The sequence below is a fragment of the Schistocerca nitens genome, chromosome 6, assembly GCF_023898315.1.
Source record: "Schistocerca nitens isolate TAMUIC-IGC-003100 chromosome 6, iqSchNite1.1, whole genome shotgun sequence".
NCBI lineage: Eukaryota > Metazoa > Arthropoda > Insecta > Orthoptera > Acrididae > Schistocerca > Schistocerca nitens.
Genome location: NC_064619.1, coordinates 135,938,409 through 135,954,653, shown reverse-complemented (window position 1 = coordinate 135,954,653; position 16,245 = coordinate 135,938,409). Strand labels below are relative to the sequence as shown.

At 41.1% G+C, this 16,245-nt stretch overlaps 1 protein-coding gene across 1 annotated transcript in view; it reads left to right on the top strand.

Annotated features, from left to right (window-relative positions):
• The window catches only part of LOC126263258 (snRNA-activating protein complex subunit 3-like), a 175,724-nt gene that overhangs the window by 129,711 nt on the left and 29,768 nt on the right, over positions 1 to 16,245 (top strand). The window contains exon 4 of the mRNA XM_049960344.1: positions 3,486 to 3,727. Within this exon, the coding sequence (XP_049816301.1) occupies positions 3,486 to 3,727 (242 nt within the window). The remainder of the gene's footprint in view (positions 1 to 3,485; positions 3,728 to 16,245) is intronic.

Genomic DNA, 16,245 nt, shown 5'->3' with positions numbered 1-16,245 from the left:
TGGCTCTCCCAAGGCTGTCAGTAGTTCTAATGGAATATTGTCTACTCCTGGGGCCTTGTTTCGACTCAGGTCTTTCAGTGCTTTGTCAAACTCTTCACGCAGTATCATATCTCCCATTTCATCTTCATCTACATCCTCTTCCATTTCTATTATATTGTCCTCAAGAACATCGCCCCTGTATAGACCCTCTATATACTCCTTCCACCTTTCTGCTTTCCCTTCTTTGCTTAGAACTGCGTTTCCATCTGAGCTCTTGATATTCATACAAGTGGTTCTCTTTTCTCAAAGGTCTCCTTATTTTTCCTGTAGGCAGTATCTATCTTACCCCTAGTGAGATAAGCCGCTACATCCTTACATTTGTCCTATAGCCATCCCTGCTTAGCCATTTTGCACTTCCTGTCGATCTCATTTTTGAGACGTTTGTATTCTTTTTTGCCTGCTTCATTTACTGCTTTTTTATATTTCCTCCTTTCATCAATTAAATTCAATATTTCTTCTGTTACCCAAGGATTTCTACTAGTTCTCATCTTTGATCCTCTGCTGCCTTCACTACTTCATCGCTCAAAGCTACCCTTTCTTCTTTTATTGTATTTCTTTCCCCCATTCCTGTCAATTGTTCTCTTATGCTCTCCCTGAAACTCTGTACAACCTCTGGTTTAGTCAGTTTATCCAGGTCCCATCTCCTTAAATTCCCAGCCTTTTGCAGTTTCTTCAGTTTTAATCTACAGTTCATAACCAATAGATTGTGGTCAGAGTTCACATCTGCCCCTGGAAATGTCTTACAATTTAAAAGGTGGTTGCTAAATCTCTGTCTTACCATTATATAATCTATCTGAAACCTGTCAGTATCTCCAGGCTTCTTCCATGTATACCACCTTCTTTTATGATTCTTGAACCAAGTGTTAGCTATGATTAAGCTGTGCTCTGTGCAAAATTCTACCAGGCGACTTCCTCTTTCATTTGTTACTCCCAATCCATATTCACCTACTACGATTCCTTCTCTCCCTTTTCCTACTACCGAATTCCAGTCACCCATGACTATTAAATTTTTTTCTCCCTTCACTATCTGAATAATTTCTTTTATTTCATCATACATTTCTTCAAGTTCTTCGTCATCTGCAGAGCTAGTTGGCATATAAGCTTGTACTACTGTAGTAGGCGTGGGCTTCGTGTCTATCTATCTTGGCCACAATAATGCGTTCACTATGTTGTTTGTAGTAGCTTACCCACACTCCTATTTTTTTATTCATTATTAAACTTACTCCTGCATTATCCCTATTTGATTTTGTATTTATAAACCTGTATTCGCCTGACCAAAAGTCTTGTTCCTCCTGCCAACGAACTTCACTAATTCCCACTATATCTAACTTTAACCTATCCATTTCCCTATTTAAATTTTCTAACCTACCTGCCCGATTAAGGGATCTGACATTCCACACTCCAATCCGTAGAACGCCAGTTTTCTTTCTCCTGATAACGACATCCTCTTGAGTAGTCCCCGCCTGGAGATCCAAATGGGGGACTATTTCACCTACGGAATATTTTACCCAAGAGGACACCATCATCATTTAACCATACAGTAAAGCTGCATGCCCTCGGGAAAAATTACGGCTGTAGTTTCACCTTGCTTTCAGCTGTTCGCAGTACCAGCACAGCAAGGTCGGTTTGGTTAGTGTTACAAGGCCAGATCAGTCAATCATCCAGACTGTTGGCCCTGCAACTACTGAAAAGGCTGCTGCCCCTCTTCAGGAACCACACATTTGTCTGGCCTCTCAACAGATAACCCTCCGTTGTGATTGCACCTACGGTACGGCTATCTGTATTGCTGAGGCACACAAGCCTCCCCACCAACGGCAAGGTCCATGGTTCAGTTATGTTGTTAAAATAAGTATTGAACACATTTTCTATTTACTCATGGTCAGTAAATTCTTTACCATTACCGTGCAATTTAATGTGGGAATTTTGCAGAGAATTGTTATCAGTTTGCAGTTTCACTATATTCAATACAGCTTTCATTTTGTTATTGGAATTACTTATACAGCAGACATTTGCCTTTACTTTGGTTTCTGTTATGCTTTTTTAAATATCATTTTTTTTTGTTTTTTGAAATGTGCAAGGTATTCATTAGGTACTATGTAAGACTTGGAGATAATCTTTGACTTCGTTATAACTTGCAATTTTTTCTGTTAGATCTTCAAGGTGTGATCATCTGTGGTTTTTTTTTTGTTTTTTAATTGGAAATTACATGAAAATGATGTGAGAAGACACATAAAAATGTAGAATTTTTCAAGTATGCTTTCACATCTGTACACTTCAGTCCATGTTTCCATTCTTTGTAACAATCAGAGGCTGTTTGCATATTTAAGCTCAGTGTTAAAGATATTTCAAGAAGCTGTGTCTTGTTGTCAACCTATATTGCCGTTTGAAGGTGCTTTTTCATGTCTTCATTTGTTTGTCAGTATTGTATCAATAGTGACACTGGATAAACTTGTGACTCTGATGGGGGAATTTATAATTGGGAGAAAGTTGTATGTTGACAATATAGCCATAAGATCATAACTGTTTCAAACCTGTGCTGAAACCAATGTTAATATCTCCAAATATTGTAACTGTTTTTCTCAGATCCCTGAGACTACCTTCAGGTTTGTTAAAGATTTTTTAAAATTTATTTCGTATTCAACCCAGGGTTTCTCATTGGCATGCTGTAAAGACAAGTAAAAACAGAAAAAAAGGAGAAAAAGAGGAGGTGGGTTGTGGACAAAGGGTATAACCAAAAAGAGAATAGAAAGGCAGGAGCAGGAGAAAAATCAGAAATGTCAGGTAGCTCCAAGAAGATGGTTCAAGAGAGTGAAGGGATACAGTCCAAAAAGAGGCAGTTTGCTCTTAATGGATTGTGCATGTTTTTACACACACACACACACACACACACACACACACACACACACACACAAGGTGGTGTAAAATATGTCATTTTAAGAGAGAGGTGGCAACTCAGCATTCAATGTTTTAAATCTTTCATGGTGTCTAGTTACCATGCCATCATATTTCCATGTGATTAATATGGTGATCACTTTTGAATGTAATGTACCTGAGGCCTGAAATAGTTTGAAGTTGTGCTTAAAACTTCCTTTGTGTGCTGTCAGATGAAAAATTGATATTTCCTACGTGTATAATATCAAATTATTTAAATGGTGTTATTTTTTAGAGGCTATGTGTATTTTTCTCTTGCTTAAAACTGCGTAAATGTCTTAAAAGCTAGAGAGCTAGAGATTTATCACTGGCTTTTCATGTTTGCATATGCCAATGCTCCCCAAATGTCTTCTATTTCAGCAGTTGGTAAGTGATGGTCTTTTTATATCTCAACTTGTATTGACATTTATTTTTGAATTTAGCATGTACTTTTTCCCCAAATGTTGATTAGGAGATAATCAGAATTTTTTATGTCTTCTTTTTAATGTTGGAAAATTTCTCCGTTTTGTTTACAGGAAATTTATAAATCTGGATTTTTCTTCTTTGAAGATATATTCTATAACGATTTTCGTCATGAAAATAACATTGATTACAGTGCTGTTATTAGAGAATGGGCAGAAAGGAAGAAAATTGGTAATTTCGGAACTGCAGTAATGGAAGAAACTGCATTTATGGATCTGACTGTTCGTTTTGGTTTTCCTTATGTGTATCAGCACTTGGGAAATTGTGAACATCTGATAGTATTCAGTGATGCCAGGTGATGTGTATTGTATCTGAAATTCTACCTTATTTTCTTACAGCCTGAAAATTTTGCTTCTGAATAGATTGGTGTTATTATACCATTTTTGACTCACTTGGGAAATATGCCTTGCACTGTTGATTGATTAATAAGGGCTACTGGTATCAAGTCAGTTCAAGGGTTTAATATTTAGTATAAACACTATAGCTAGAAGACTTAACCAGTTATTGACTTGGTGGCTCAGTAGGTAAGTGTCAGATTACACATTCTAAGGTTTTGGGTTCAGTGCTCTGCTAATCCTAAGATTCATTCACCTTATGAAAATTGTCAAATCGTGCCAGAATTCGAAGTCCACATTAACCCCTGAGCATGAGGTGCTGAGTTACCTTGTTTTTATTTTTTTATAATCAAGCAACTTATGAACAGACCTCTGAAAACTTAACCTCTGTTATATCCATTACAGCACGGATAGTTAAGTTTTCAGCCATCAGAGAGCATAAAGTCTTACATTTGTAGCCTGGCTGTGATTTTACTTGTTGTGGTGGTTACCACTAGATATTGTCTTTACTGTGTGCAGCTTTGAATACTCCACATCAAAAAACACACATTCAGCCTGCAACCTGTTGTTATGACAATGATTTCCAAAATGGAAATCTATAATCATCCGGAGTTTGACATTGAATTTAGTGAGTCAGAAAGTCAAGAAGGCTGTGATGTTACTTCATTATGGACTGAAAGTGAGGACAGTTTATCAGGTGGTTGACAATTGTTTGCTAGTGGTGTGACATTTTCTGTGCTCCACCCAGCTCCTCCAAGATTATTGTTCACGGGAAACCATTGTGAAATATGGGTTTCAACTGGACGTGCCCGTAGTCAGAACAGGCTATCAAACACACATCTGTAGGTGTAAGAACTTTACGGTGGGTGTGTTGTCTGCTGACACCCTTGCTAACTGATAAAAATGAGATATCATATTTTAATTTTGCTGATCCGGTGCATAAAACAGAATTCTTTGTCAAAGGGAACTAGTGAACATAGTTGCCAGTAACAGTAAGAAAGCAAGGAACATACAGCAAAATGTGAAAATTCACAAAACAAGTCATAAAAGGAATACATAGAATAAGCAAAAAACACGTAAAAAACACAGCAGCCCTATTGGCTAGGTGTTGAACTGCTTTGACAGCTGTGGTTCACTTGACATCATATGACACTGCACTACCAGCACTATGCAAACACTCAATTCTGCAATAATGCATGATGCTACTCATGTCAGATGCTATATCAGCCTCCTCAGAAGAAATGAAGCATCATTGTCAAGGAAACCAACAGGGAAATGAAAATGTCATACAGAACGCGTTGTCTGTCAGTCATTTGTCATAGGTGCAGTACTTGTGACTTGGTCTCAGGCTCCAGAAGATTTTGAAGTCTTCCTTGGGTTGCACACAGGGATGATGCCTCTTTGAATACATGCACAGGTTTTACTTTGTTGGGGGAAATCATCATTGCATTGGTGTTCACAGAGATGTCCAACATCTGCATACCTTTTTGTAACACATGATACAAACCAGTGTTGCAGTGGTGGTTTCATGCTGTCAATACAGAGCATGACATGGAAGCAGATGTCTAGATCTTGCAGCACATAACAAGGTGGTGTGCTGTGATGGGAAGCTTTTGAAGGCCAGATCTGTGCAGTATGGTCACTAAGACAATGTTAGACTACTGACTGGGCTTGTGTGGGTGTATGCAGGGCATCAGTGTCAATGAAATCACATGGAAGATGTCCATAGCCCCATGGCCAAAGAATTAATGTCAGTTCGGTAGCAAAGGACCATAGGAAGAGCCAATGTCCAAATTGTGTCATTGTACATGAGCGCCAGCTTCACGGAGCCATGCCGACACTCAATCATGCCATTGCTAGCGGGGTGGTAACTTGTAGTCTTGTGGTGGACATACCCGTTCTTGTAGTGGACATACCTGCTAAACTCGGCAAGTTGTCTGAACTAGTCCATCTCAAATTGCTGAACGTGATCAGTAATGATATGTGGAGGCAACCAAATCACACGGATACAGTTGTAGAGTCTAGTGTTTCAGTAGTAATGTTATGAATGGGCTCTGCCTCTGGCCAGCAGGTGAAATGATCTGTCATGGTGCATAAATGCAGAAAACATACAGTTACATTCGTAAGATCACCAGTTGGTGCATGCACGTGGCAGAAATACCTTACACTGTTGACATTGTTGTTCCCATTCTCAACAGTTATTTTCTGTCCTTGGCCAAACCAAGCATTGAGACATCAGATGACAGATGGGCACACACTGTGGATGCTGTCAAAAGCTTGTATTCTGAATGCTGATGGAAGAAATGATGGGAAGGTCTTTCCAGGGATATGTCACAGAACAGTCAGGCATCTTCTTCTGGTATATTGACAAGTTGCAGTTGTAAAGCTGACATACCATTGTCATCGAATGCCCGGAGCCCTTTATCATCTTTTTGTGCTAGGACCAGTGTGGAAAAAGTCAGTAGGGCTCGTCACACTGTTGACATGTGAATGACAGTCTGCCACCACATTATCAATGCTTGAAATGTCAGTACCGAACTGCACTATGAATTCAAAATGGTTGTAATGGTGAGGAGAGCATTTGATGCTGTTTCAGTGAAATGCATATATCAACAGTTGGTGGCCTGTGAAGATTGCAGATACTCGTGCCTCAGTCTGTGGTTGAAAGTATTTTAACAGCTGTGTATATTGGCAAGAGCTAGGTGCTCCACTTTCTCTGAGATGGCGATAATTTGTGAGAGGAATATGCCAGTCATTGCCAGGAACCTCTGACCATTGTTGAAGCACTGTGCTGATAGCCATAATAGCTTGTGTCCACTACTAAAGCTAGGGGTGCATCAAGCTTGAGATATGCAAGGAGTGCTGCATGAGCCGTACTCTTATTTTGTGCACTCTGATGCGGAGCACATAGTCTTAGTCCACTGCTCTGGGAAACTGCCTTTCTCTTTAGGTCCTGCCAGTACTACAGTCAACAGTTCCTGCAATTGTGATGCGTGAGGTAGTTGTGATGATAAAAGTTCAGCAAGTGTAGAAGCCAATGTATTTCCTTGATTGTGGTTGGCCTAGATAGCTGCAAAATTTCTTCAATTTCCTGTGTTGAAGTTAGAGAGCCCACAGATGAAATTCTATGTCCCAAGAAGGTAACCTCAGTTTACACAAAAATGAACTTACCAATGTTGGACATGACTCCGTAATGCTCGAAATGCATGAGCACATCCTACAGGTGTTGTTGATGTTGTTCTGGAGTGGCCAACAACACAAGCACATCATCCAGGTACACAGAACACCAGGTACACAGAGCAGATGGCCTTGAAAATAGAGTCAATAAACCTTTGCCATGTCTGTGGTTCATTCCATAACCCAAATCTCATATACATACTTTCATACGGCGTGAATGACATTATAATTACGACCTTTGGAATGTCTTCTTTCGCCACTGTTATGTGCATATAAGCTTTTGCGCAGTGCAGTATACTGAATATTGTTGCACCATTTAATGCATAGTTATAGTCCCTTAACAATGACACAGGATAATGGTCAGACAATGTTGCTGCATTAAGTGCATAATAAGCACTGCATCCATTCGTTGTTTCGATATAGTGCACCATACTGTGCGGTATTTGCTTAGGTGCTCCTGGTGGTTCACAAAAAGACTTAGTAGAGAAACATTCTCACCCTCTTGTGCCTGTATCAGCATTGTGCAGTGGATGGCTGCGCTGCAATGAAACAGAGTGACAGTTAACTTGGCAGTGCTGTCAACCAATTGGGTGTTCACCACATCCGGCAAGAAGTTGTAATGTGCCAAGAGATCTATGTCGATTACAGCTTCTGTAACATCCGTGACAGTAAAATTCCAGGTGGATGGATGGTGTAACCTAAGTTCAAGTCCATTCTTTGGATGTTGTAGGTCATGATAGTCAAATTGTTGGCAGCTGGTAGAAGGAAGGCAGCTGGTGGCGTGCAGCAATGCTTTGGAGAGTGTGGTAGGATACTCTTGTCCAAACCATTGTCCACCAGGTATTTCAGGCCAGGACTTCTGTCGATAACGAAAAGACAATGAAATGGTGATGGGCAGTTGCTTGCTCCTATGACTGACAAATGCCAGTATTTGGATGAAGGCCAGGTGCTGTACATTTTCGTGCTTGCCCGCCGAAACTCCAGTGACACCAACATACAGCCTGCCCACCCTGAGGAGACGTAGTGTTGCTGGCTGACTGGCTCCTCGAATATCTGCGGTAGCACCCTCTTGTTTCTTCCAGTGCCACTGTGTGACAACAGCCCACCATCCTACAAGTATAATGTTTCCAACTTTGCTGTGAATGAATTGTAATTGGCATACAGTACTGTCACTGTGGCTGTCGTACTACTGCATTGTGCCACGACTGTGCAAAATTGGGCTGGGTTGATGGCTTCCTGTCTGCAGTCTCCCAGTTCTACCACAGTGTCCAATGACAAATTTGTTTGAGATGCCACTATTGCCTTTACCTGTGGTAGTAATCTGCCACTCCACTGAGTGTGTAATACACAGAGTGTGCAATAAGTATAATAACCGTATCTACCTTGACAAACTGCCTATTCGCTTCTGTCTTGGGTTCTTCGGCCGACGTTCATCTAATGATTTTTCTGACGTTTCGCCAGCACGAGTGGCTGGCATTGTCAAAGCTTCACCCTACATTGCCTGTGGTGAACTGGAGCCTAGCTCACGGGTGCAGACTATATGTACCTGGCGCGCCAACGTCCGAGGGCTTCTCCGCGGTCATTTCTGGTGCAGTTCTCCTCTTGCTACCTGCGACGGTCATTCGCTGCAGTACGGGAAGCCAGGATCCGTTTACCTTAAGGCTTTCCTCTTTCTTGTTCAAACTGTTCGCATGTTTTTGTATTTCTACAGCTTCTCTGAACAAGCGCGTGTGATAGTGGTTCTCTACAGCCAGAACTTCCGTGTCGGCGAATTTTATTACGTGGTCAGTCTCATTCAGTGCGTGTTCTGCCACGGCCGATTTCTCCACCTGCCCCAACCTGCAATGTCGCTTATGCTCCTTGATCCTGGTGTTAATGGATCGTCCAGTCATCCCGACATAAACTTTTCTGCATGTGCATGGTGTGCGGTATGTTCCCGACATTGCAAGTGGGTCTCTTTTCTCCTTCGCCGATCTAAGACACTCTTTGATCTTCCTTGTCGGTTTGAAAATCGTCTTTACGCCATGTTTGTGCAATATACGGCCGATTCTGTCCGTCACTCTGGGAATGTATGGCAGAAAGGCCGTACCCGACATTTCTTTTTCTGGTTCCTTACTTTGCCGAGTGTTTGGCTCAGTTACACTTCTAATATAATTTGTGGAGTACCCATTGCTCCTCAGGACAGTTTCCAGGTGTTGCATTTCTCGTTTGAGGTGTTGCGGCTCACATATTCGTCCTGCTCTCGTTACGAGCGTACTAATCATGCCTCTTTTCTGGCTCGGGTGGTGGTTTGACAGTTTGTGCAGGTATTGGTCCGTGTGAGTCGGTTTTCGATACACGCTGTGTTCCAGGGTTTCGTCGTCCCTTGTGACCAGCACATCTAGAAATGGCAGATGTTTCTAGATGTGCTGGTCACAAGGGACGGCGAAACCCTGGGACACAGCGTGTATCGAAAACCGACTCACACGGACCGATACCTGCACAAACTGTCAAACCACCACCCGAGCCAGAAAAGAGGCATGATTAGTACGCTCGTAACGAGAGCAGGACGAATATGTGAGCCGCAACACCTCAAACGAGAAATGCAACACCTGGAAACTGTCCTGAGGAGCAATGGGTACTCCACAAATTATATTAGAAGTGTAACTGAGCCAAACACTCGGCGAAGTAAGGAACCAGAAAAAGAAATGTCGGGTACGGCCTTTCTGCCATACATTCCCAGAGTGACGGACAGAATCGGCTGTATATTGCGCAAACATGGCGTAAAGACGATTTTCAAACCGACAAGGAAGATCAAAGAGTGTCTTAGATCGGCGAAGGAGAAAAGAGACCCACTTGCAATGTCGGGAATATACCGCATACCATGCACATGCAGAAAAGTTTATGTCGGGATGACTGGACGATCCATTAACACCAGGATCAAGGAGCATAAGCGACATTGCAGGTTGGGGCAGGTGGAGAAATCGGCCGTGGCAGAACACGCACTGAATGAGACCAACCACGTAATAAAATTCGCCGACACGGAAGTTCTGGCTGTAGAGAACCACTATCACACGCGCTTGTTCAGAGAAGCTGTAGAAATACAAAAACATGCGAACAGTTTGAACAAGAAAGAGGAAAGCCTTAAGGTAAACGGATCCTGGCTTCCCGTACTGCAGCAAATGACCGTCGCAGGTAGCAAGAGGAGAACCGCACCGGAAATGACCGCGGAGAAGCCCTCGGACGTTGGCGCGCCAGGTACATATAGTCTGCGCCCGCGAGCTCGGCTCCTGTTCACCACCGGCAATGGAGGGTGAAGCTTTGACAATGCCAGCCACTCGTGCTGGCGAAATGTCAGAAAAATCATTAGATGAACGTCGGCCGAAGAACCCGAGACAGAAGCCAATAGGCAGTTTGTCAACAAGTGGCCACGAAAGCCTCAACAATTTTGGTATCTACCTTGCTACACAGATGCTTTAGGTATTGCAATGGCTTAATACCTCCATTATACTGTTGCGTAAGAACTTGGCATATACTGTTTCTCTTGTGAGGCAGTGACTTTCCATATAAATTCTGTCATTAACTTCTCATAGAAATTAGGCTCTAGGGGTGCAGTGATGATGCCTTACACCTCAGCTGCGAAGTGGTGATACAATCGGCTCACTATGAGGGCGAACTTTGTTGCATCAGCTGTGATTTTGGTATAGCAAGAACTTGCTTTCACCTGTGAAAACCACAGGATGGGGCTATTGGGCCAAAATAGTGGTAACTGTATCTCTAGTTTTGATACTGTTGATTCTTCTAACATCCCATACACTACTTACAAAATCAGTTGCAGTTCAGTTCCTTCCAGACCATATTAGGGTCACCACCTGTTGCTTTTGGCTCAACTTTGGCTGACTAACTGTTGCTTGGATGTGCTTATAAGCAGAAAACTGGCAATCAAACACTCATCTGGAGGTGTAAGAACTTTATTTTGGGTGCATCATGTACTGACATCCTTGCTAATCGATAGAAAAAAGATCCATATTTTAACATACTGATCCCTTCCAGAAAACATAATTATTTGTCAAAGGGAATTAGTGAATGTAGTCAGCTGTAACAGTAAGAAAACAAGGTGCAAACAAACAAGACATAAAAATTCACAAAACAAGGAGTAAAGGGAATACACACACAAAAACACAGTGTCTCTGGCAGCTGGCCATGCAACTGCTCTGATAGCTGCAGTTCACTTAGTTACATCATGTGACACTGCCCCCGGCAGCACTATGTGAACAATTAATTCTGCACTAGCTCGTGACAACACTAGTGTCGGGGATTATAGAGTTTAAATGTCAGCCTAGTAGAGCTCTGCTGTGTTCAGACGAGTCTGTGGGCTGTGACAGTTCCTTATTAGAGGTTTTGTTTTTCAAACTAACATCTATTACTGACCTACACAAATGAATATTATTATGGAGATCAATAAATAATTCAATGATTAGGGCCTGCAAGTAAATGTCAATAACTCTCAGTTATTGGCATTGATAACTGACTCTTCTCATCACTCCAATGTAAATAATATAAATAGTAGACTGAAGAGCCAAAGAAATTGGTACACCTGCCTAATATTGTGTAGGCCCCCCACGAGCACGCAGAAGTGGACTTGACTAATGTCTGAAGTAGTGCTGGAGAGAATTGACACCATGAATCGTGCAAGGCTGTCCATAAAACTGTAAGAGTGTGAGAGAGTGGAGATCTCTTCGGAATGCATGTTGCAAGGCATCTCAGATATGCTCCATAATATTCATGTCTGGGGGTTGGAGGCCAGCGGAAGTATTTAAACTCAGAAGAGTGCTCCTGGAGCCACTCTGTAGCAGTTCAGGATGTGTGGGGTGTTGCATTGTCCTGCTGGAATTGCCCAAGTCTGTCGAAATGCACAGTAGACATAAATGGATGCAGGTGATCCGACAGAATGCTTACGTACATGTCACCTGTCAGAGTCTTATCTAGACATATCAGGGTTCACATATCACTTCAGATGCACACGCCCCACACAATTACAGAGCCTGCAACAGCTTGAAGATTCCCTTGCTGACATGCAGGGTCTATGGATTCATGAAGTTGTCTTCATACCCGTACATGTCCAACTGCTCGATACAATTTGAAACAAGACTCGTCCGACCAGGCAACATGTTTCCAGTCATCAGCAGTCCAATGCCAGTGTTGACGGGCCCAGGCGAGGTGTAAAGCTTTATGTGATGCAGTCATCCATGATACAAGAATGGGCCTTCAGCTCCGAAAGCCCATGTCGATGACGTTTCGTTGAATGGTTTGTACACTGACACTTGTTGATCGCCCAGCATTGAAATCTGCAGCAGTTTGCAGAAGGGTTGCACTTTCGTCACATTGAACAATTCTCTTCAGTCATTGTTGGTCCTATTCTTGCAGGATCTTTTCCATTCACAGCGATGTCAGAGATTTGGTGTTTTACCAGATTTCTGATATTCACAATAAGTCATGAAATGGTCGTACGTGAAAATTCCCACTTCATTGCTACCTCGGAGATGCTGTGTCCCATCGCTTGTGTGCCAACTATAACACCATGTTCAAACTCACTTAAATCTCTATAACCTGCCATTGTTGCAGCAGTAACCAGTCTAACAACTGTGCCAGACACTTGTTGCCTTATATAGGTGTTGCTGACCACAGCACCGTATTCTGCCTGTTTACATATCTCTGCATTTCAATACGCACACCTATACGAGTTTCTTTGGTGCTTCAGAGTATATTGGCAACAGAAACTGGTAACTAATTTGATCTTTGGTGAATAAACTATGGTAAGTTTGTATGTGAAAAAATCAGGTGTAGCTTGTATTTCCCCGTATTTAGCTGTCAAAAATAGTCCCTAGCCAACCATTAACAATCGGTCTATATCCTTTTTTTAACCACTGCATTGACTTAGGGGATGTGCAACAGAAATACACTCAAACAGATTTATACATTCAAGTGTCTGTGCAACATAAATAATTAACAGCATATTATTTGCATCAATTTCAGTTAATCAGATGAAACAAATAAGTGTAGGGATGTACATGATAACAACTCCTGGACAAAATTTGGCTATTTTTGACATATAGCAAAATTAGAAACATTAGACTGAAGTCAATTTCTCAATGGTATGATTTGGTTTAACAAACTTCCTAACTCATCAGTAACATGAAACAAAAATAATTTTAACAGGAATTAAAAAAAAATTAATAGAAAGATTTTATATTCCTTTTAAAAAGATGGGAATTCTGGTGTAGTACATAACCCAGATACAAAAGCCCTAAATGCATTTTTATTGATTTTGAGTTGGGCACATTGCTGTACAGATCATGTTCGGTTGCTAAAGCCACTAAGTGCACGTTGTCTTTGACTGCAAAGCTTCCTAAATGACCAATGCTTGTGAAAGGGGCCAAGTTCAACAGGCATAGTGGTCATCGTACCATGTCTGGATGCCAAGCAACAGACTTACCAGACTAGACATTCAAAGCTGTCTTTCAGTTTTTTACAATTAGAAGGTATATTTTAATTATTCAGAGCTATTTTGGCTGCTCTGTAGTGAATGCAATATGCATCAATGAAGCTCTTGTTGCTGACACATTGTCGAAAAATGCTCCGATAAGTACTGTTCAGCTGATCAGCAATGTGTTTGATGGTGTATTTACATGAGAATTTAATAGAAAATGAGTGATTTTGTGGATGGTTTAAATGCAGAAGATGGTACAAATGGAGTGGGAATAATTGAAATAGTAGGAATTCTTCAAGAAGTTGAGCCTGTAGCAGTAGTTACAAATGACCAGAACAAAACTGAGGGCGACAGTCCCTCCTAGAAAAGGAAATGGCACCTTGATCAGTGAAAGAGAAATATTTACAAAACAGAAAGATAAGAACATGAAAAGTATTATTAAAGCAGTGTTATGTAGTGAAAACTGTGTCGATATTAATTGTTATGACAGAATCTCAACTAATTTTTGGTACAGTCTGTGTTCTCCTCTACACAGTGGTGTAGTATGACCAATTTAATGGACAATGCCAGCAAAATTGAAACTCTTAGCTATATGGAAACAAAGGAAAAGTGCTGTGCATCGGAAAAGTGAAGAATATTTGTATTAAATGCAGTAGATCTCTCAGGGAGCAGCAAGGAGTGCACATGGTCGCATGTAGTTATACTATGCACTACATTTACACTGTTGCCAGATTGCTCCCAGTTTCAGTTTCACAGAAGTTGTCCATTGGGGAGAATTTTGAGTAACCACTGGAGAAAGGAGTAAAATTTTCTATTAGTCATGTGGTTTAATCACTCCTTTTTATACACACTACTTGATTATTTAACCTAGCTTGTCATCCCTTTTATTTTATCTGCGTGTACAGATACTGCTTCTACGTACTTGAGTGTGGCACTTTGTTTCAGATACAAAGCCAAGGCTTTCCAAAGATGCCTGATTGTAGACATCCCTTTGTAAACTAAGCTGTAACGAACTTACCATGCAAGATGTAAGAAAAATTCACCAAATGCTTTACAAGAAAAGAACTCAAGAGTGGCAGAGCAACTACACAGCTCAACATGTCTCTACCATGTCCCCTAAAAGAAGATCTGGTGAGGACGAAGAAAGGAAATGAACCATCACCAACCATTTTTTTTTTCCAAAAAAGAGGCGTGAGGAGATGGAAAATGTTGCTGTTTGCAAAGCGGATATTTTGTCAGTTTTACAAATTAAGAAAAAAATATTTTGTGGAACAACCCAGTAAACCTTTACTGGATTGTTCCACAAAATATTAGACCAAGATGCAGTTCTTAATGGAAGCAACAGAAGAACAGGGTGTATATGACCAGGGACAACTGAGAGATCCGGGAAAAACGCGGGAATTTTTTTATCCAGGAGAAAACCGGGAACAACCCGGGATATTTTTAGAATTCCGGGAATTTTTCATTGTTTTAGTTTTCAGTTAAATTTTTGTAATGTTGACTGGTAAGAACCGATATTCTAACAAAGGATATTACTGTATCCTGCTACTACAGAGTAATACTTCAACGATAAAACGTAAGCGAGAGAAAAGAACGAAAATAACTTAAATTGCAAAGGAAATGCGCCGTATATAACAATGACACACATTCCTCATACAAGCGTCTGCCAATTGAAAATGTGTCAAAGGCTTTAGGGAGATTATGCAGTGCTTCATAACAACAAATTACCTCCAGTGAGCCTGAAGTCGCATCTGTTTACATTTGATTTGTTTTATCAGTTACGCGCGGGTTCATGCGCTTGCGTGGTTGAGTCACGTTTAAGTAGTAGATTATCCTGCTTCTGGCAACAGGAATATGGCTGTTGGCTGTGCAAGCAGTCACAGCAAGCAGCTAGATGCTACCAGGAAAAGGGGGCGCCAAATTCATATTCTTGAGGAAAAAAACTTGTTTCACAAAGCACCTAGCATCCAGCGCACGTTTGTCTAGCAATTATTCATATGATTTTGAAAGGCTTCCCTGTTGGTTTTGAACATTTTTGAACACATTTTAAGTCGATTTCTGACTGAATCATAAGTTGACTTTTGAATGCATGCATGGTGTACGTGATGTCTCTATTGGGAGAATCCTCGTCGCATCTAGAAATAAACTTTCCGCAGACAAAAGGGGACGGAGCTATACGAGCTGAGGGAGTAAAGCCGAACGGTTGAATGCCAATCGCTGTCTGATTATGTGGTTGATTGGGTTTGCGAAAGATCAGCATTGTTATAATTATTAGCGAAATCCATAGATTCAGACTACCAGAATGGAAATAAATGATTGACAGGAATAACAGGTGAGAAAGATTACGTATTATCTTCTCAGTGTGTCCAAGAAAATGACATTTTGACAGGAAATTTTTGGCCAGATCGCTACACTAGTAGGGACTAGTAGTACAGTCTCCAGCTAGCAGCCGCGTAAGTTCTGTTCTGGAAGTAACGCGGAAAACGTGTTGTTTCAATGCGTAATAACGCCTAACCGGGAAATAATCGCGGGATAACTAAACCTGTGATTCTGGCAGGGTTAGTGAAGTTAATCGGTGAACAAATTTTGACAGTGGTAGCAATAGCTACAGAATTGGTGATGACAAGATTGTTTGTTAGAACGAGGAAGGAGAAGAAACGGGGACATCATGCAAATTATGGAAGAATAAGGCGATTCCAAATTTATATAAAAATTTCATAATACTACTTTTCGATCTCATGCTTGAAAAGCTGGTGTGTATAAATGAAAAGCGAAACTATTTTCTAACATAAAGCGTTTTGCTTGTAGTAGGCATAACACGCATTTGATATT